Source organism: Notechis scutatus, chromosome 2 (assembly GCF_049901735.1).
Source record: "Notechis scutatus isolate UNSWTSFEM ecotype Mainland chromosome 2, rNotScu1.2, whole genome shotgun sequence".
Taxonomy (NCBI): Eukaryota; Metazoa; Chordata; class Lepidosauria; order Squamata; family Elapidae; genus Notechis; species Notechis scutatus.
In genome coordinates, this window is record NC_142010.1 from 219,171,229 (window position 1) to 219,191,202 (window position 19,974).

Consider the following 19,974-nt stretch of genomic DNA (forward strand, 5'->3'; position numbering starts at 1 on the left):
ACGTTTACCTCTCAGAGCAAAGTTCACTAAACTGACAGAAAAATAACTGACAGGAAGAAGCTAAATTGATAAGATTAACACAGAGGTCTGTGTCAGATAAAGTAAAGACATATTTCACAAAAGCCTGTGAAAGGATGTATATTCAATTTCACAAAAGTCTGTCAGATAAGATGTGTATTCTGTAAAGACATGTTTACCGGAAAACTATTAATCAATAAGTTCGTTACTTGTATCACGGAAGCCTGTTTTCAAAAGATAAAGTTTGTAAACTTCTTTGTCTTTCTGTAAACCCCCCTCACCCCCCTCTTTTCAGCATAATAAAAGAGCACAGCGTAGAGCAAGCAGCAGCCTGAAAATCCCATCTGTCTCAGGCTCAAATGGGGCAATCCCATCTGCCCAAAGCAATGCGCTGTCTCACCTAAAGAAATCTTCGTCTTGTGTTCTTTTTTCTTTTAGCTTTGCAATCACTCTTGCGAGAGTCCCTCAATCACCCTGGCTAGGGTTAAACTCACCCTGGATAGGGTCCTGCTTTTGCCAAACTTCGCCCTTGCGAGGGCTTCTCTCTATCTCACCCTTGCGAGGGTCCCTTTCTGAGAGGAATTCAGCAATCAACCTGAAGATCTAAACAACAGACCGGTCGCTCAACGCAACAATAAAGAGACACGAGTTCTACCACAGGGACCAGAAAGAAGGGGAGAGCATCAGCGATTTCGTTGCAAACCTACGGGACATCACCGGGGCTTGTGAATTCCTCACGTGGACGAAGCGATGAGGGATTGTGTAGTCCTGGGGCTCAGAGACTTAACATTGCATAGCTGCTTCCTGACCAAACCCAAAATAACCCTGAAGGAGGCCATCGAAGAAGCATCAGCTATGGAAGCATCCCAGAAATCTGCCGCCTCCATGAGGAAAATGAACAAGGCACCACAGCCACCACCGAAAGAAGCCACTGCCATCCACCACAAGGACATCGAGTCTGAGTCAGAAACAGATGATGACAAAGAAGTGAACCAACTCCGCTTGGAACAAAGCCAAAGAAACTGAGAGAGGAAAATAAAAGACTTTTGCTGCGCAGGATGCAAAGGAAATCACCCCTGCGACGCCATCTGCCAGTGATGTGACTGACGGGGACACATCACAAAGGCATGCCGAGCAGCGCAACCCATTACCAGAAGGCAGAGGTCAAGTACACCCCCTGGAACAGAACAACCCAAACAGGAAGCCAACAGAACCAGTTCAGATGAAACTGAAGGAATGATGAGTTGGCCATCAAGAGAGGCGAGACATACCAAACAGTGACTGTTAGGGATATACACCCTAGCAGAACCTGCACGGCAGTCAGGCAGGCAGGCAGATATGTGAGACAAACGTTGTTGTAGTTTACACTCAGTAAAACAGATACAATGTGCTAGTTAAATAGTTTATTCCAGTAAGATTTATAGCATAGTCAAACAGTCCATATATCATACACTAGATCAGTCCGTCCGGGGATTAATCAGTTGCAAAGACCAGTGTCGAAAAAGAGGTCAGTAAACTTACAAATATCAGTCCAGTAATATATCTCTTCGCAGTAGAGATATGAAGAAGTCAAACCTCTTTTCTTCTTTCAGCAACAGCAGAGAACACGCAGTTATCAAACCATCAATCCATCATCGTCAGCAAGCAATCCAGTAAGCCAGCAATCAATCAAGTTCTCTTGCTCCCTCTTATGGCGGTTTTACAACCGCACCCAAAATTACATGCTTTGCAGTTTAAAGTGACACACACTTAAACTCACAATCATAGTCTATATATATTATTTTTACCCAAACTACGTTAGGTAACCTATGTTATTCCTAACAGTGACATTCCAGTACGACCAATGCAAGGAAAGTCCACATCCAAGTCACCATAGAAGGTAGGCCATGCTGGATGGAAGTGGATTCTGGGTCATACCTGTCGATGGTATCCTGGGATACCAACAAACCACTCAGCCCCGGCATAACCAAAGACTAACTGAAAAGACAGAAACTAATACTAATGCCTGTGATAGGCATTGGAAAATTCAAAGTGGCTTTCAAAGGCTACTCGGGATACCTGCTATTAACAATAGTCGACCGGGACCGACCAAGCCTGCTGGGACTAGAATGGTTCAAACTGCTAGGCATCAAAGTCACCGGAATGCACAGCATCACCGAGTGGGAAGACAGCCTGATGGAGGAGTTCCAGGACATCTTCAATGGAAAATTGGGCAACTACTCGGGGTCACCCATCTCCTTTAATCTAGACCTGACAATAGTCCCCATAAGACTAAAGGCGAGGCGGGTCCCCTTTGCATTAAAGCCAAAAATAGACAAGCAGCTAGATAAGCTCATCGCCCAGGGGATCCTAGAACCCACTGACCATGCAAAATGGGAAACCCCTATTGTCACCCCGGCAAAGCCAGATGGGTCAGTGTGTATCTGTGCTGACTACAAGGCTACCCTAAACCGCGCTCTCCAACAAAGTGCGTACCCCATCCCAGTGGCACAACACCTGTTACATTCCCTGGGATGGGGGAAGGTCTTTGCAAAGCTCAACCTCGCAGAAGCCTACCAACAATTACAAGTGGACACCGATATGGCAGAAGCCCAGACAATCGTAACACACAGAGGGACATTCAAATGCAAGCGGCTACAATTCGGGGTCAGCGTAGCCCCCAGGCTATTCCAGAGCCTCATGGAACACCTCCTACAAGGGTTAGAAGGGGTGGTGCCTTACTTCGACGATGTCCTTATATCAGCAAAGGACAAAGGACAATTGCAAGAGCGCCTAAGGGAAGTGCTGAACGGAAGTGGGTCTAAAAGTAAAAAAAAGGAAAAATGCCAGCTAGCAGCAAACAAAGTAGAATTCCTGGGCTACCTAATAGATAGCAAAGTAATCCACCCCATGGAAAGCAAAATGAAAGCAGTCAAAGAAGTCCCCAGGCCAACAAACAAAACAGACTTACAAGCCTTCTTGGGACTAATTAACTTTTACAATATATTTTTTACCGCAGAAGGCGACAGTTGCGGAGCCATTACACAAACTGCTTGACAAGAAGGCAGCCTGGGCCTGGGGGCAAAAGGAAGCAGCAGCATTCCAAGGCATCAAAAACATCATTACATCAGACCACATACTAATCCAATACAGCGAAATGTTACCCCTGATACTAACAGGTGATGCATCACCATTTGGGATCAGCGCAATAATCAGCCACATACTGCCAAATGGAAAAGAAGCCCCCATAGCCTTCTATTCAAAGACATTGTCCAAGCCAGAACGAAATTATAGACAGATTGACAAAGAGGCTCTAGCAGCAGTAACCGGAATCAAGCGATTCCATGAATATGTATATGGCAGGAGATTTACCCTGGTCACCGATCACAAGCTGCTACTTGGGATCATCGCAGGGAACAGGGCCACCCCGAACATCCTGTCACTTAGGATGACGCGTTGGACAGAGTTCCTAGCCGCATATGATTATGACTTAATATATAGACCTGGAAAAGACATAGACAATGCCAACGCACTGAGTTGATGCCCCCTATCCAACCTGGACGAGGACCCAACCCCAACCACATCCATGCTACTCATAGAGACTCTCGAAAGAGCGCCAGTGACAGCAGCTGACATAGAGCAAGCGCAAAGGACAAAACCCTGGCGCAAATGTTGAACTGGATGGGGAGGGGATGGCCAGAGACTGAGGTGGCCAAAGATACCAAACCTTTCAGGAACAGACCAACCGAACTATCGATTCTGAAGGCTTGTGTACTATGGGGGGATCAGGTAATAATTCCTGAGAAATTACGGGAGGACATACTTGAAATGTTGCATACAGAACACCTGGGGATAGTTAAAATGAAATCCCTGGCAAGAAGTTACGTCTGGTGGCCAGGGATGGACAAGGAGATAGGGACCTGGATGGCAACCTGTAAAGCCTGCCAAGAATCCAGACCGGCATCCCCCACTGCACCCAAACACGAATTGGAAATGCCACAGGGACCTTGGTCGAGAGTACCTATCGATTTTGCCGGGCCGGTAAAGGGACAAACATTTCTGGTAGTGATGGACGCATACTCCAAATGGTTGGAGATCAGCATCATGCAGTCCACCACTACCGAGGTCGTAATTAAAACCCTTAGAAAATTATTCACAATACATGGACTACCAGACATAATAGCGTCCAACAATGGGCCACAGCTCATGGCCACCCAATTTGAAGTGTTTCTAGCACAAAACGGGATATGACACGCCCTATCAGCACCAGGTCACCCATCTACAAACAGACAAGCAGAAAGAATGGTACGATCCATGAAGGAAACTCTCAGCAGATTAGGGCCAGGGGACACCCAAGCTAAAATAGACAAGATTTTAAGCATACAACACATAACACTCAGCGCAACAACCAACAAGAGCCCTGCCGAACTATTGATGGGAAGGAAGCTAAGGTCACAGCTAGATATGCTACACCCCCATTATAACTCAGACACCCCTGTAAATTCATCCAGCGGCTGCTGGACATTCCAAACGGGCGACCCAGTATACTCCCGGAACCTCACAGGGGAACCCCTATGGATACCCACGAGGGTTTCCCAGGTAACAGGGCCCCGATAATACAGGGTGGAAACAATGGAGGGGCGAAGTTGGAGAAGACACATAGACCAACTTAGGGCCCAACAGATAAAGGGAGAACCTGAAATACCAAGCACAAGCAGAGAGGAAAGGGGAGACCTTTCACAAGAATCCAACGCAACCAGAGACAAAGGGGAAGACCTCTCCCAACAAAAAAGACAAACAGAGAAGGCCCTGACAACTAACGAGGCACACCCTCGACAACTAACAATAGCCCTGAATGAAGAGTGCGAATACGTACCTGAAATCCAGCGATGGGTCAGCATGGCCAGACAAGAAGACGTCCAAGAAAGAAGCGAAAGGGCGGCCTCTAGTGGAAACAAAATGGCTGCCCCAGCCGGAAGGTTCCAGGAGGTTCCAAGGCGGAAAACAGGAGAAATGATAAATCCACCCGAACAGCTCAAAGACCAACCAATGACTGAGCTGCGCAGGTCCAGTCGCACCCACAAAAGCCCCACCTACTTGCGCGACTACGTACACTAGGCGGGACAGGATTGGGTAAGACTGGACCAGTGGGGAGGGGTGTTAGATATTAGCATACTCACTTCTGATTGGCTGAGCCGCAGGAGCGGGAATTCAAACAGCCGTCACTGGTTGAAGCTGCAGACAACCCTGCTATAAAAGGAGCTGCCGCAGCTGCCGTTCTGAGTTCTGTAAGAAGCAAATAAAAAGAGCTGAACGAGCTGGAGTGTCCTGCATCTTCTTTTACCCACGATCTAACAGTTACCTTTTATGTTCTCCTATTCTACCTTTGTTTAGATATCTGAAATAGAACTTGTATAATCATGTAATCTTGGGCATCAATCTGATAAAAAACTCCAGGCTAGAGAAAATATTGGAAGATGGCCATCTGAGATAGTGGGATAAATAAGGTTTATTCTTCATGATAGAAACTGGCCTTTGGTCACTTTCTCAATTAAAAAATAATAGAAAAAACATGTTACTGAGAGGGATTTAGCTTTTTCTTTTTAAATACCAGGACAATCCTTTGAACAAGCATAAATCTCTACTTGCCTGAATCCAGCTACAGAAGTGGGAATGAGTCAAGATGATTATCTATGAGCTAATTCTAGCTGCACTACTCCCAGAGAAATGAAGGTTAGCAAATAATAAAATAATAAATACAGTAGTGCTCTGTTAAAAATTATGCTTTTCCCCAAAGAATAATCCAGTATATTGGATCACTTAAAATGCAAATGCACAAATCTTATCACAACTAAATATATTGCATTTTCTAAATTTTAATCATTTTTATGGACAGACTCTTATTGCTGCCATAATATTTTGCACAATTGGAAAGCTGTGGCTGGTGCAACATGTACTGGGAACACATTATGCTAGATATTTAAGGCTTTATTTGGTTTCTTATAATGTGCCATGTCTCTTGAAGATGCTGGATTTCTTTCTTAAGCTGGCTTACAAAAACTCTAAAAATATTATATAAGGACTATTTGTACTATTCTTCCTCCGTATTCCACTACAATTGTTAAGATCATCCCTACTTTTTTCTATAGATCTATAATTTCCAAATTGAGCTTGCTGTTCCAGTGCTGCAGCAAACTTGTAGAGCTACTGCAAGATATTTTTTAACTTTTTGAGGGAAAGACACAGCAGTATTTGACACGTTGATACCATGTGAACTACTAACTTGAGATAGTTCACAAAGCTGACCTATAGACACCAGCAAAAATAGAACAATAAAAATTGATAAAGTTTGAGAACCTCTGCTACAGATTATTTAGATCTGAATAATAGCATTTATTATATGTATTTAGTAACAGTATTTTAAACTATGCTTCATCCTAGGAAAGACCAATTTGATATTTGACATAAAAATTAAAATATGTCAGAAATCTCTTTTTAATGTTTTATTCATAATTTTAGCAAATGTTAATTCTCAGGTTTTGGTTTTGAACTGATTAGAGATGCTATACCTATATATGAAGTGGAATAAGGACTAAAGTAATCTATGGTGGGATTGTCAAGAAACTGCTATTTTGAATAGGGTTGGTCTGACTTCCTTGCTAGAAGTTAATGATGGACTGATACATTGAGCTGGCTCTCTCTAACCTAAGAGCAGACCTAATCTTTTGGGGACGGCCTATGCAACTCATGGAACCTAGATAAATGTCACACTTATGTGGAGAGGTTCAAAAAAACTGAATTTTTGAAAGAAAAAAAAGTTATTTTCCTGCAATCAGTAAGAATTGAGCTTGACTGGAAGGAGATTTTAACTTTATTTTTGAAAATGAGGATGCTGAATGTTACAGTGCAGCAAATATTATTTATTAAGCTATTTTCTTAGGATCTCTTCCCATTTTTAAAAATGATGGAGGATGCCCCAAAACATTTTGTTTGTATGGGTTACATTTATTTACCTTATTAAAAATAAAAATTGACACATTTTCTTCCACTACCACTTCTCAAAATTGCTTGATAGGATTTTAATACACAATTATTTTTCAACGGACTCCTGAGGGAGTCTTGGGAAAGCCCAGTGGTTGTTGGATCATACTTTGTAAAACACTGCTATAATGGATAGGCAAATTCTGAAATGTATAGACCTGGGAAAACTAATGTATTGCATGGGGTGGGCTATCAAAAAAATTTTTTTGTATTCTCTTTGACCCATACACTATTCTTTATGATGTTCAATGTTAATATTTGTTTTTTTCTTAAAGATGTCAGAAAATTATACCTTGATTTTTTGGTGATTTGGGCCTAGCAAGCCTCCCTGGAGCCTCAGGGGAGCCAAAATGGGGTGCGGGAGGGCTGTACCATACTCCCTGCACTCCATTTTGTGCCTAGAAAGCCTCCCTGGAGCCTCAGAGCCCAAACAAGATGCGGGAGGCTGCACCGCCCCCCACGCCCCGTTTTGGGCCTAGGAGGCCTCCCTGCACTTACCTGGGAGCCAGAACCATGTGTGTGTGGACTCCTGGGAGGGGTGGGGCGGGGTGGGGCAGGATCAGTTGGTTTTCAGAACTACCAGTTCACCAATCTGGATGTAAAATTAACATCCGGTTCACGTGAACCAGCCCAAACCGGCTGAATTCCATCCCTGCACTTAGGATTGTGACTTATTGATTTTTGAATATATATTGGGTGGATGGGTGGGAAGCAAGGAACATTACTGTGTGTTTTGAACTAAATCACAATAGTTTAAGTTAGTAATGATTCCTGGGAAACTTGGAATAAGAACTTGGCTTTTGTGAGCAGTCCTAAAGCATTTGGTGGTACACTGAAGAAGAATCATGTCTAAGTGCTTTCTGCCATCTGTCTCACAACACACAAAAACACTGACAGAAAGTGGTTTTTTCTCCCCAAAAAGATCTCTCACTTCTTATCTGTGACAGTTCTTTTTTGACCTTCTGTTTCTGGTTATTATAGACAGACTCCTTTTTAACTAAATCCTTTTACTTTTATTCCCTTGCCTATTTCTCATTTCTCTCTCTCTCTCTCTTGGTGTGGTCACTGCTGAATTTTGCTGAATTGAGCACAAAATAACAAAAGCTATAATAAATACTGGTGGAAAATGAGCTCATCTCAAGGTTTTTTTCTCCCCCCAAGTGATTTTTCTATAATTTGAGAGTGGCTGTTCAAGAAATCCTATCATTATAGAATAATATGCAATGGCAGATGCTGCTTTCCTCAGTCACAGATTTGATGCTGATAGTACTGTATGTCTTTTTCATCCTTGGATTCACTCTTGGGGGTTACCCCATGCTACAGTGGAGTTTATTTTGGCCACAGAGCAGACAGCAGAAGCATTCTGGCCTGGTTTCTTTCCATAAGGAATGTCTCTAGTTGCCATGTTTTTGTCTACTTCTCTAGAACACCATCTGTGAATTTTCTATTGTCACAGTAATTCTATCTATTTTCTTTGTGCAGAAATGATGCCATGCTCTCATTGATTGGAGGCTTATTTGTGGCTATAAGCTTAATTCTCTCTAATGTTAGAATACCATATGCCAGTCTTTAGAGTCGATATTCAAAGGCCTTGGCTATCTAAGTTAAAATGTGAAGAACCATTAGAAAAGAGTTAAACGAAGTGCATTTTTCTCTTTCTGGGGGAACTCTTTCATATGGGTGTTGTCCAGTTATTGTCACTTATAGCGTGGAAAAAATTCTGACTCTTAAATTATTTGGGAGATGGAACAGCATGACTGATTTCTCATACACTGAGCCTTCTGGGAAAATGGAGCCATCTAGAGTTGATGCTGGGAGAATTGTCTCCTCTGTTCTGCCAAGTTAATTTCTCTAAATCTATAATTTCTCCCCCCAAAATACAGAGCCTAAATTCAGAGGAATTATAACTTAGATTTCCAGTCACAGAAATCATGTTGGATGTAGTCATATTTTCCTCAGTGATAACATATTGTTTATGCCTGGAGCAGAGAAGTCAGCTGGATCCAAAGTAATAAACGAGGAACAATTGGACATTCATCACACCATAAACTGTTCAATAAGACAAGGGTTACTCTATAAAATATGATTTTACTTATTCTTTGTTTCTTATTCTGAAGAACAGAAATATGAATTAGCCACCAAGGACTGATTTGCTACTCTTATGTCTCATCACTTGTTTTCTTGTAAAACATTGTGTCAAATGTCATCTGGCAAAAGCTCTGTCAGTGGTATATATTTTATGATAGTTGTGCAACATGTAAGAATGCAGTCTGAAAATCTGAAACAAGACAACAGGAATGTACCTGGGATTTAAATTATAGTTGGTTGAGTAAGGTTTTTTGATTCAAATGGAACATGATGTAGATTACAGACTTTCTCAAACTTTCTGGAAATAAATAAATAAAATATTGTTGGCTATCCAGTTTGGAAGTACAAATAAGTACCAAGAATTATGACCAGCTTATTTCTGTTTTTAGGCTAACCTCACAAAATTTGGGAAGAAAACAAAAGAAAGATAAAAGAGACAGTTTTTGTATTAGCAAACCTGAAGTGATTTTAAGTGTTCTACTACAGAGTAAACAGAAGACAAATCAAATAGGATTATCTAGTGCTAAGAGAATGTGGATTCCAGAAAATAGGTCTCTAATTAATACTCAGCATTTCCCTTATGCAAGATTTGTTGTTGAGTTGATTATCTTGCTATTGCTAACCCACCCTTCCCAAAATAATCCTATATTTGGAAAGTATTGAAATCTGAAATAGTAGCATAACGTAACAGCATAATAATAAGCACGTTATACCCAAATAGAGATCTTTTATATTTAAAGATGCTTTTAAGTTTTTCTTTTTAAAAAACATTTCCTGTTCTATCTGTTTACTGTTATAAGGGCTAAAAGATTTAAAAGGAACCCTAGTTTACTCATAAAAGGGTTTTTTATGTATTAGTATAGTCATCAGTTATTTCTAGCATTTTAAACTCAACTTGGAAGAAAGATCCAATCTCTTGTCAGAATAACAATGGAGCTGGTTAAAACACTGCATACACTTTGAAGTTAAAAGGTTTAGCTATTGCAACCTAACAGGGTTTTGCCCAAAAAGTAAACGGATCCTATTTAAAAATAAGGTCAATATCCTACAATAGTAAATAATATATAAGTAAATAGAACAAGAAGTAAACAGTATAAAATCGTAAATGGGTAAATAAAATAATTAAATCTCTATGGATTTTATTTAGAAATAATATGTCCAGAATACTACTATGAATCCAGACATGAAGTAATTTTGACCATTTTTCACAATTACAACCTTTGTAAGGAGCTGCCCCAGCTGGTCCCTCAGAAAAGCAAGACTCTTGATTCCATTTGGTTGAATCAAAACGAGAGAATATGGTTATAGTAAAGTCAGGTGAAATCTGAAAAAGCCTGCACAAAGTACAAAGCAATTCTTTCATCCCCCAAACCCAATCTCCCTGACCAGTCCACTGGCAGCCAATGTGATGCCGCAAGGTTGTTTTGAGAACTCTAGGTGCTAGGCAGATAACAATTCACTCTCAGGCATGATGGCCTTGAAACCAAGCTGGAACTGGCTGGGAGGGAGTTTGCTCCATCTCTGAAGACAAATTCCCCTCCCTAGTTCCCAGGTAACACATGAATTTCCTTCTCCTGCACTTCCCAAACATGAGCAAAGTGCAAATTCCATAGGAAAAATCTATGGCAGATTGAAATGAATCCCAATACAGAGTGTAATGGAGGACGAACTGACCACTCAGCAAATAAAAAATTTGCCACCATGTTAATCTTTAAACTATTTTAGTGGCTATTTTGATGTTAATTTTAATACATTGTTAACCTTTTATATTCTATATATTTTTGTTTTGTTAACTACTTTCGTACTAATCAGAGCAAAAACAAAAAGAATAAATCAAATATGTGGATAAACATAGAAGCATAGCCAAATATTAAAATATGTGCTGCCAGCAACACATAGGATGAGAAATATAGAATAGAATAGAATTCTTTATTGGCCAAGTGAGATTGGACACACAACGAATTTGTCTCTGGTGCATATGCTCTCAGTGTACATAAAAAAAATATATATTCATTAAGAATCATAAGGTACAACACTTAGTGATAGTCATAGGTTACTAGTAAGCAATCAAATCATACTAGGAAATAAATAAAACAATATAAATTGTAAAGATACAAGCAACACGGTTATAAATTACAACATTGACAAAATATGTCAAAATAGATCATTTTGAAAATATTTTGGGGAAACCTTTTAATATTTCTATATGTTTATAAATGATATCAACATTAGCATTTCAAATTAAACTAAATCTGCTTGGACTTCAAAGAACAGAAATGAGAAACAATCTTACACTTATCACCTTTTACATGACATCTTTTGCATCCTTCCTGAATAGAGCATCGTTAGTAAATTAAAATTATGTCTCCTTTGGGAGAGCCAGTTTGATATAGTAGTGAAGGCATCAGGTAGAAATTGTGAGATCATGAGGTCTGGTCCTGCTGTAGACACAAGGCATCTGGTTGACCTTAGGCCACTACTCACTCTCAGCCTTAGGAAGAAGGCATTGGTAAGCTACTCTTGAAATCTTACCAAGGCATGCAGTTGCCAGGATTCAACAGCAACTCAAAGACATTAAAAAAAAATCATATCTCCTTTGGTATTAGATATAGCTCAATTTGCCCAGTCATTTTATTGTTTCAGGCAATAAATAGTATGTTTTCCCCCCTCTAGGTTGAAGCCAAAGGTCAAATAAACACTTGCTTTTCATCAAATTCTACCTATCTCTTGTCATCCCAATGTATTGGTTGGAGAGTCACTACTGCCATGTGTCATCACTTCCTGCCACCCATTGGTCCTAATATCCCTTTGTCTCGTCTGCCTGAGAGGAAACCAGTATTATTGCCGCATCAAAAATTGGAGCCAGTGGTTACAGACAAGAAAACCAAACGCTTGTCTTTAAGGTATGAATTTCCTGGACCTGATTGTTTCAATAAAAATATTTAATGTGTTTTGATATCCTTTTAACCCTTCTCATTTTCATCATTTTCATAGCTTATAAGGTTTTGGAAGAAATATCTGAAAATTAATTAATTGGTGTGGATCAGAATTTTGGATGAAGTAAAGATTTGTCTACTTTGAAGTAAGGGGTCCCCTCTCTCTCTGTCTCTTGTTTCACCTTTCTGCATGGTTACTAAATTTAAATGAGGATTTTGAATAAGGAAAATATTTGACATGGCAGTATATAAGATTAAAGCTGTTTAAATTTCTTTTGAAAATTCATTCAATCAAGTCAGTTTGAGAAAAGGTAATGATAATCCAAGAAAAATAAATGTTAGAGTATATTAATAATATATTCATGGCCTAATTCTGACCATATCTGTAGAAGAGATTCAAATAACTATGTATTTTAATCCCAGAATTAAAATTTGTGATTTCATCTCAGGATGATTATGTTAATGAATTTATTTATTCTTCCTGACTAGCCCAGGAACATCCTACCAGAATGTTCAGGTGGTTCTGTCTTGGAAGACTTGAATTTATTTCTCCGATTATCCTAACTAATTTGTTGACATTCATCCTCCATGATCATCTTTCTTCTCCTTTACTTTTCATTAAGTATTGTCAATCAAATTGAAGCCCTTGAAGAATGTAGACCTGTCAATCCTTTTTAGTCGGATTTATTGACTCTCCTTAAATTAGTAATCAGAGCAAACTATTTGGCAGCTGGGGCTGTTATTTTATGGAAGCAAGGACAGCAGTTGATGGATCAATATGGTATTTACTGTATTTTTCAGACTATAAGATGCACCAGACCATAAGATGCACCTAGGTTTAGAGGAGGAAAACAAGGGGGGAAAATAGTTTTTTGCCTCTGTGCGTCCCATTTTTACCCTCCCTGATGTCCAGAGGTACTCTGAAGGCCAAAAATGGTCTCATTTTTAGCCTCGGAAGCCTCCACGGGTCCCGTTTTTGCCCTCCCTGACATTCAGAAGCACTCTGCAGGCCAAAAACGGACTTGTTTTTGGCCTCCCCAACTCCAGGGAAGGCAAAAACGGGACCCGCAGAGGTCTCCGGAAGCCAAAACAGACCCATTTTTGGCCTGGAGAGTGCTTCTGGATACCAGGGAGGGCAAAAACAGGACGTATGGAGAGTTTGGGAACCCAAAAACAGGCCCGTATTCACTCTATATGATGCACAGACATTTCCACCCACTTTTTTTTTGGGGGGGGGGGAGTGTGTCTTATAGTTTGCAAAATACGGTATTTATTTTTAAGATTTATAAGACCACCCAACTTTTGGCAGAAGACAGCATAAAAAATAAATAATTTAAAAAGAAAAAAATAACAATAAAGAAATACAAAGTATACGTGCAAAATGTAATATATAAAATGATGACCAGTGATATCACTAAAGGGGATAGAGGTGAAATTTCAGAGCTGTATCATTAGGTGATTTTTGTTCCTACAATTGTCTTGATATACACTGGTTAAAAAAAAATGTTGCTTGAATATGGGAAGCCCCATATTCTATCTTAATGATAGAATTTCTGATGACTTTAGAAACCATAAAAATAGATTCCAGAATTTGCTTAGTAATAAATATAGTTTACTTGCCCACAGATCAAGCATGCCAACTTTAAGATGGGTTACTTTTGTACTTGATCTTAGAAGGGTGTGCTTAAGTACATATTAAAAATCTGATGATGACCACATGAGAAAACTGGACAGAGGAATGTAAAAACTAGTCAGAGCAGCAAAAATGTGATTCAATACACAATTGAAACTGAGATACTTTTAAAGAGATAGTTTGTTGATTTTGGCAGTGACTATGCTAAGAATTTTGGTGACAACTTAGGAGAGAGCCTGGATGCCTGTGTTACATCATTAGGGGACACAAACAACCTGTAAGCTGTATTTGTTCATCTCTGATTATATTGATAATCTTATGGTAAGAATACCACTAGATTTTTGCAATATTTTGAAGTTTTGCATATCTTTGAAATTAAGACCATTTATTAAAGGACAAATATGAAAGTATACTAAACTAAATTTTGCTTGCCATTAAGTAGGTCTTCATGTCAGTATAAATCAAATCAATTGAAATGATGCTAATAATATCCAAATGTTGATTAGGTAACACTCTACTATAATCAAAATGGTCCTGGGTACCAATTTTGTTGTGGGAGGTAAAGCAACTCCATTGTCATTCTCTACAGATAGTCCTTATGACTGCAAATGGGACTGGGATTATCATTGCAAAGCAATGAGGTCATAAAGTATGATGTCAGGTGATGACATTGGTTAGCAATGGCAATTCTGATTGCTCTTTTAACCCAAGACATGTGGGTTATTAAGCAGGAAGTGAGGGAATTCCAGGTAAGGAGCGGGGTGATTTTGTGTCCTGGCTTTAGCAAATGGGAAAGACATTCATGCAATTGGCAACCAAATTGTAGGCATGATAGAGGCGCTTGGAGATAAAGCTTTCAGTGGTCCTGGGTATGACAGAGGGGAGCATTTGTGGGAGCAATAAGTTTGCAATGAGATGTATAAGGACATCAGGATGGCTTGTCGGGAGAAATGATGACAGAGGGGAGGCAAATGAAGTGGAGTTGTGGAAGCAAGAGAAAGCATGCACTTGTCCACAACAACTTACTATCGGCTAAGGAGAAGGAATAATCCAAGTACACATTCTGTAATCCAGTGCCTCACAAGAGTTTGAAAGTACCAAAGGATGAGCTAGAGACTTGGTCAGAAACGCTTCAATATCAACGTGAAGCAGAAGTCAAGAACAGGAATTCACAAAGCCAGATGTCAAAGTTGCTTCTTGTGTGGGAAGCAGACTCTGTACAGTTTACATCCTCTCACTGTTTAACATGCAGAGGGGAGTCTTTGTTGCCCAGTGGTTTCCAAAAATGAGGATCTGGGCTTGCTTGAAGGCAGCATCTTGTGTTTGTTTGCATGGCACTTTGTCAGGGTGCAGGGTTCCCAGCCTAGCAAGTTTGTCTTGCTTCTTGGCACCGATGTTGGCCAAAAAACGATTAGTACCATCTGAAGAAGGGACTGAGGGATATTAGTACTGGATTTAGTCCCTGTTAAATCGCCAGGGGCAGGACCTGGTGGGACCTGAGCCACCTGTCTGTTGGAGCCTGGCTCTGAGGCCATTGCAGAGGTCTGGTGCAGGCTGCATGTAGGTTGGGGGAGAGGGGTGCTGTGGTGTGGAGTGAGCTTAGGAAGGCCAGGGAAGGAAGACATGGAGTGCACATAAATCTCTTTGAAGGAGGGCATTGGTGTGTGTGTGCATATGCGTGAGTACTGGGAAGTCAGGGTAAAAGGGTGGGGAGTACAAGTGAATGAAGAGGGAAGGAGCAGGGGTGGGATTCAAATTTTTTAACAACCGGTTCTGTGAGCGTGGCTTAGTTGGTGGGCGTGGCTTGGTGGTTATGTTATTGGTTGGGAGTGGCCAACTTAATATCACTCACATTGAGGCACGCACCTCCTCGCCTGGCCTCTCATAACTGTGGGGATGCTGCAACAGTTGTAAGTGTGAAAAATGGTCATAAGTCACTTTTTTCAGTACCATTGTAACTCTGAATGGTCACTCCACACAAGCAAAGTACCAGCAAAGGAAGGGGAAAAAAAACTTGAGAGAAGTTCCAGAGACAGGAAGTCTAGTCCTGCCAAGAATGTAGTAAGGGTTAATGGAGAGGCAGTTTCTGTAAGCAACACCAGAATGTTTCCTTCCTGCCTTCCTTACAGGATTAGGCCAGTAATTTCTTCTAACAACTGGTTTCCCGAACTGCTAAGAATGTTAACAACCGGTTCTAGCGAATAGGTGCAAACCTGTAGAATCCCACCCCTGGGAAGGAGGATGTAGTGTGGGCAAAGGCATTGTGGCACTGCAATGGCTGCAACTTCAAGGATCAGACATTAGTCCCTTTGTTCAGCAATATTAAAACTACAACCAGTGGTTAACAAATGATTGTAATATGTGGACTATCTGTAATGAGCTTTATTTGGGACAGTGATTCTATATGTGAATAAGTGTGCTTTATGTCCCATTTTCTCTCCACTCATAAGTAATACCCGGTTTTGCTGCAGAGTTACCCCTAATACAATTTAAATGCCCTGAATGGAAAATGTAGGCAGAGCTTTTGTTGTTAAATTGTTCATTCCTCTATTTAAAAACAGAACAATATCCAGCTATGTTTTGGGTTTTTTTTAAGAATGATGATATAAAAATATTTTGCTTCAGATTTTCTGCCTCTGGAACTGCATTTTGTTGAAACAATAAGAACAGTGGTAGTAAAGTGTGACATGACTCACCATCCCATGTAATTTGGCTTGGAGTTCCTGAAGAACATTACAATATCAGTTTTATTTGGATATAGGGTAATTGAGAAGAGATTTCTGTTAATTATACTTAGGGAACTTAACAAGCATTATTGCAAAGTAGGAGCAAACACAGCAAGCTGTAATTAATCCAAAATACAATAATTCCTCCTGGAATCCAAAAATTCAACCAGAAGCTTCCTCGTTCTTTTGCATAATTCTTTAAAAAAACATTTTCTCTTCACCCCCCACTCTGTGCAGACTGTAAAAAAGTTTCCTATGGATTTCCTTGCCGAATTGCCTTTGTTCTGCACAGGAAATCCTATTCTAGAAGCTCAGTGTCCCTCTTTATAAAACACTCTGTTTGATTCAGTAAATCAATTAAATGTATGCATGGAGTAGCACACAGAAGGGAGGATGAGAAATGGGAAGGTTGCCTTACGTTTCATAGTAGTGTTTCTCAAACTGTGTTCTGCAGGACATGAACATCAATATCACTAAACAACTTGAAAGGAACCTAATAGTTGGTCCCAAGATTCAAAGAAGTTTGGTTCAATTGGAATCTATTCGGTTTCACTAGTCAGACAAGTCCCCTATTCCTGAGCAAAACTCTCTTTCCTCGGCAGAAAAAAAACAATTAAAAAAATTGCTACACAACTTTTGCCTGAAAATTCACAGAAAATAGGAGACTTTAAGTAAAAAAAAAAGTCATATTTTCTTTCCCTTTAGTATAATTGTGTGAAAATATTCTTTGGTACTTGGTAGGCATGGACTGAATATACGATGTTTTGAAGACCTTAACAAATCTCTTTCTAAACACTAATGAAATATGCAGGCATAGCTTGTAGTTCCCTTTAAGATTTTTAATCATTGCAATTCCTTAAGGAAAATAAAGGACATTATTTATCTAATTAGTCCTTATTTCAGTATTCCTCCCCCTTTTTTACAAGCATTCTTCGGATAATAACTCATTGGAGAAATCCAGGGTTTTAAAAGATGTCATGGGATGCTCTGTAAAACTTGTTTTTCCATTAAAACTCAATTTCCTTGAGGGTTGGTGGGGGGATTTCAGGTTCCTCGTGGTCTTCAGATTGTACATCCTGCCATATAGTTTGAAAACTATAAGAATTAAGTTTCGTGTGCTTGCAGGCCTTTAGTGAACTAGGGTTTATCATACAAATACATTTTGAAACAACTTGGTAAAAATATGCCATTATTATTATTTTAATATTGCAAGTAGTATTGTAACTGAAACTGATGGGTGATAACTAGTATAATCACATCATGGCAGAAGCAGAATTGGAACCTGAAACTGCATATTAGGCTGTTAAGTATTTATAATGCCACCTGTGAAATTACACATTTTGCATTTGTTGTTGCATTATGGCCTTTGGCTTCTGAAAGAATTGAATGAAAAATGAATGATGAGTTTAACATCAGACAGAATAATGGAATATGACCTCAAGACCTTTTTTTTTTTTTTTTTTTACAAAAAATGTCCTCATAACTATAAATATTCTGGACAGTTGGTACTGTTTTTTTGTAAAATATCTGATAGACTAAGAGAGAAATAATAGGAGGGATGAGAAGGAGGGAAGAAGAGAAAGTTAAACATAAAATAAATGAATTCAAATAAATAACATTAACACAAGTCAGCCAACAAAATATGAGTAAATGGGGTGCATACCAATATTTTCATTTTCTCAGCCATGTGTGTGGAACTTCACACCTTTTAAAAACTTATTTTAGCTAATCCTTTAAAGAAACTTCAAGGGATTTTTTATTTATATATTATAGGCTGGATCTATGTTCCATTTTGGGCATACTAATGTTTCCATGCCAAATAGAAGTTCTGAAAGTTCTGCAAATAAACAAACTATATAGGGAAGCTCAGGAGAAGGCAGAAGACTGCCACTTATTTACAATACAGGTATCCTCGATTTATGAGTACAGTTGGATCCAGAATTTCCTTTGTGAAGCAAAATAGTTGTTAAGTAAGTCACTCCCAGTGTTAGGATCTTTTTTGCCATGCTTAAACAAATCACTGCAGTTGTTAAGTGAATAATATGACTTTTAAGCAAATCTAGTTTTCCACATTGACTTTGCTTGCACAAAGCCAGCTGGAAAGGTAATAAATGCCTGACTTTTGATCTTATGACTTTGGAATTGCTACAACAGTTGTAAGTGCGAGGACTAGTCATAAGTCATTTTTTTCAGTTCCATTGTAACTTCAAATGGTTGTTAAATGAATGATTGTAAGCAAGAACCAGTTGTAAATAAAAATCTGACATCGATATTCCAATACTGACGATGATGTGCACATTACATTTTATTTTAAAAAGTCATACTTGGGAATATTGAAGGGAGCAAAAATGCACTTCTTGGTCTTTGGCTCTCAGTGAAGTGAAAGACATGTTAACTAAGGCTGTGGGAAGCTTCAAAGAATGCTTAGCTTTGAAGAAATTTTGAATGAAGTAAGGCACTAAGTTGATTCATGAAGCAATGTGCTTCCCTCACTTTTAAAAGCAAAGTGAAATGACTGAGTGAGATTGACAACAGTGTGTATCAAAACTGTTTAATATAGTCTTTAATCTACCTACATTGTCACATTTTAGACCAGTTGAAATTTCTGGGTGGTCCATAGTGCAGTTCCATGTAAAGTGCATTACTTTACTCCATAAGGAAATGACTAGGGGATGACCAACCTTGAGCAGGATTCAAGAATTTGCACAATTTCCACATAAGATGATGTTGATCTTGGCTGTAAAGAACAGGAATCTAAGAGAACAGTCAAATTGTATCTGAGTAAACACTACTCCATCAATAGAATTGTGAAAAATATCTTGAGCTAATCATTGCTCACATTTTTTTCTCTGCAGCTCATTGTGGGAGAGTACAAAGAATCAGTTTCCAATCTTCCTAGCTACTAAATTACTAGTGCTCCCTTCCATGTTTTTCTTTATATTTTGTGCATTACAGGTTTTGCAAAATGAATTCCGAAGAAGATACTGTGATGGGAAACTATGCAAGGAAAAAGCAACTGGGAAAACATAACAAAGGCAAAAAAATCTTCTAAAAGAGCTCTTGAATTCTGAAGGCCAGCATGTTGACAAATTTACAGTCAAGTATTTTTCTCAAGTGGTGTAGCCATTGGTGCATGTTGCAGTGGTGGGTGGGCTGGGGAAAGAAAGAGCTCCATTGGAAAGGTATGCTTTTGAAGGCCAGTTTAATAGTTGACTTGACACAAGAGTTTGAACATGTAAGATAAACATTTCCAGTACTAGGATAACAGATCACTTTGAAAATACGAACAGCCATACCCGTTCAAAGAAAAGTACCACTTTTGCTATATTTTTAATCAAATGGAATCAGCTCCCAAACAGGTGATATTGGCTTTGGATCAATGAAGTCCAAAGCCATTCCTGAAATTGTACATAGTGGGTCAGAAATCTATATGGAAATATTTTCTGGTGCCATTAATACATGATTTGGGTTCTATTGGTACAGTTAATCCTTGACTTACAACCATTAGTGTAATGACTGTTAGAAGTTACAACAGAACTGAAAAGATGACTTA

At 39.3% G+C, this 19,974-nt stretch overlaps 1 protein-coding gene across 4 annotated transcripts in view; it reads left to right on the forward strand.

The window, feature by feature from the left end:
• The window catches only part of TMEM232 (transmembrane protein 232), a 128,993-nt gene that overhangs the window by 77,417 nt on the left and 31,602 nt on the right, over positions 1-19,974 (forward strand). For all 4 annotated transcript variants that reach the window (XM_087958075.1, XM_087958076.1, XM_087958078.1 and 1 more), the window contains one exon: positions 11,800-12,029. In XM_087958075.1, coding sequence (XP_087814201.1) covers positions 11,800-12,029 — 230 coding nt within the window. The remainder of the gene's footprint in view (positions 1-11,799; positions 12,030-19,974) is intronic.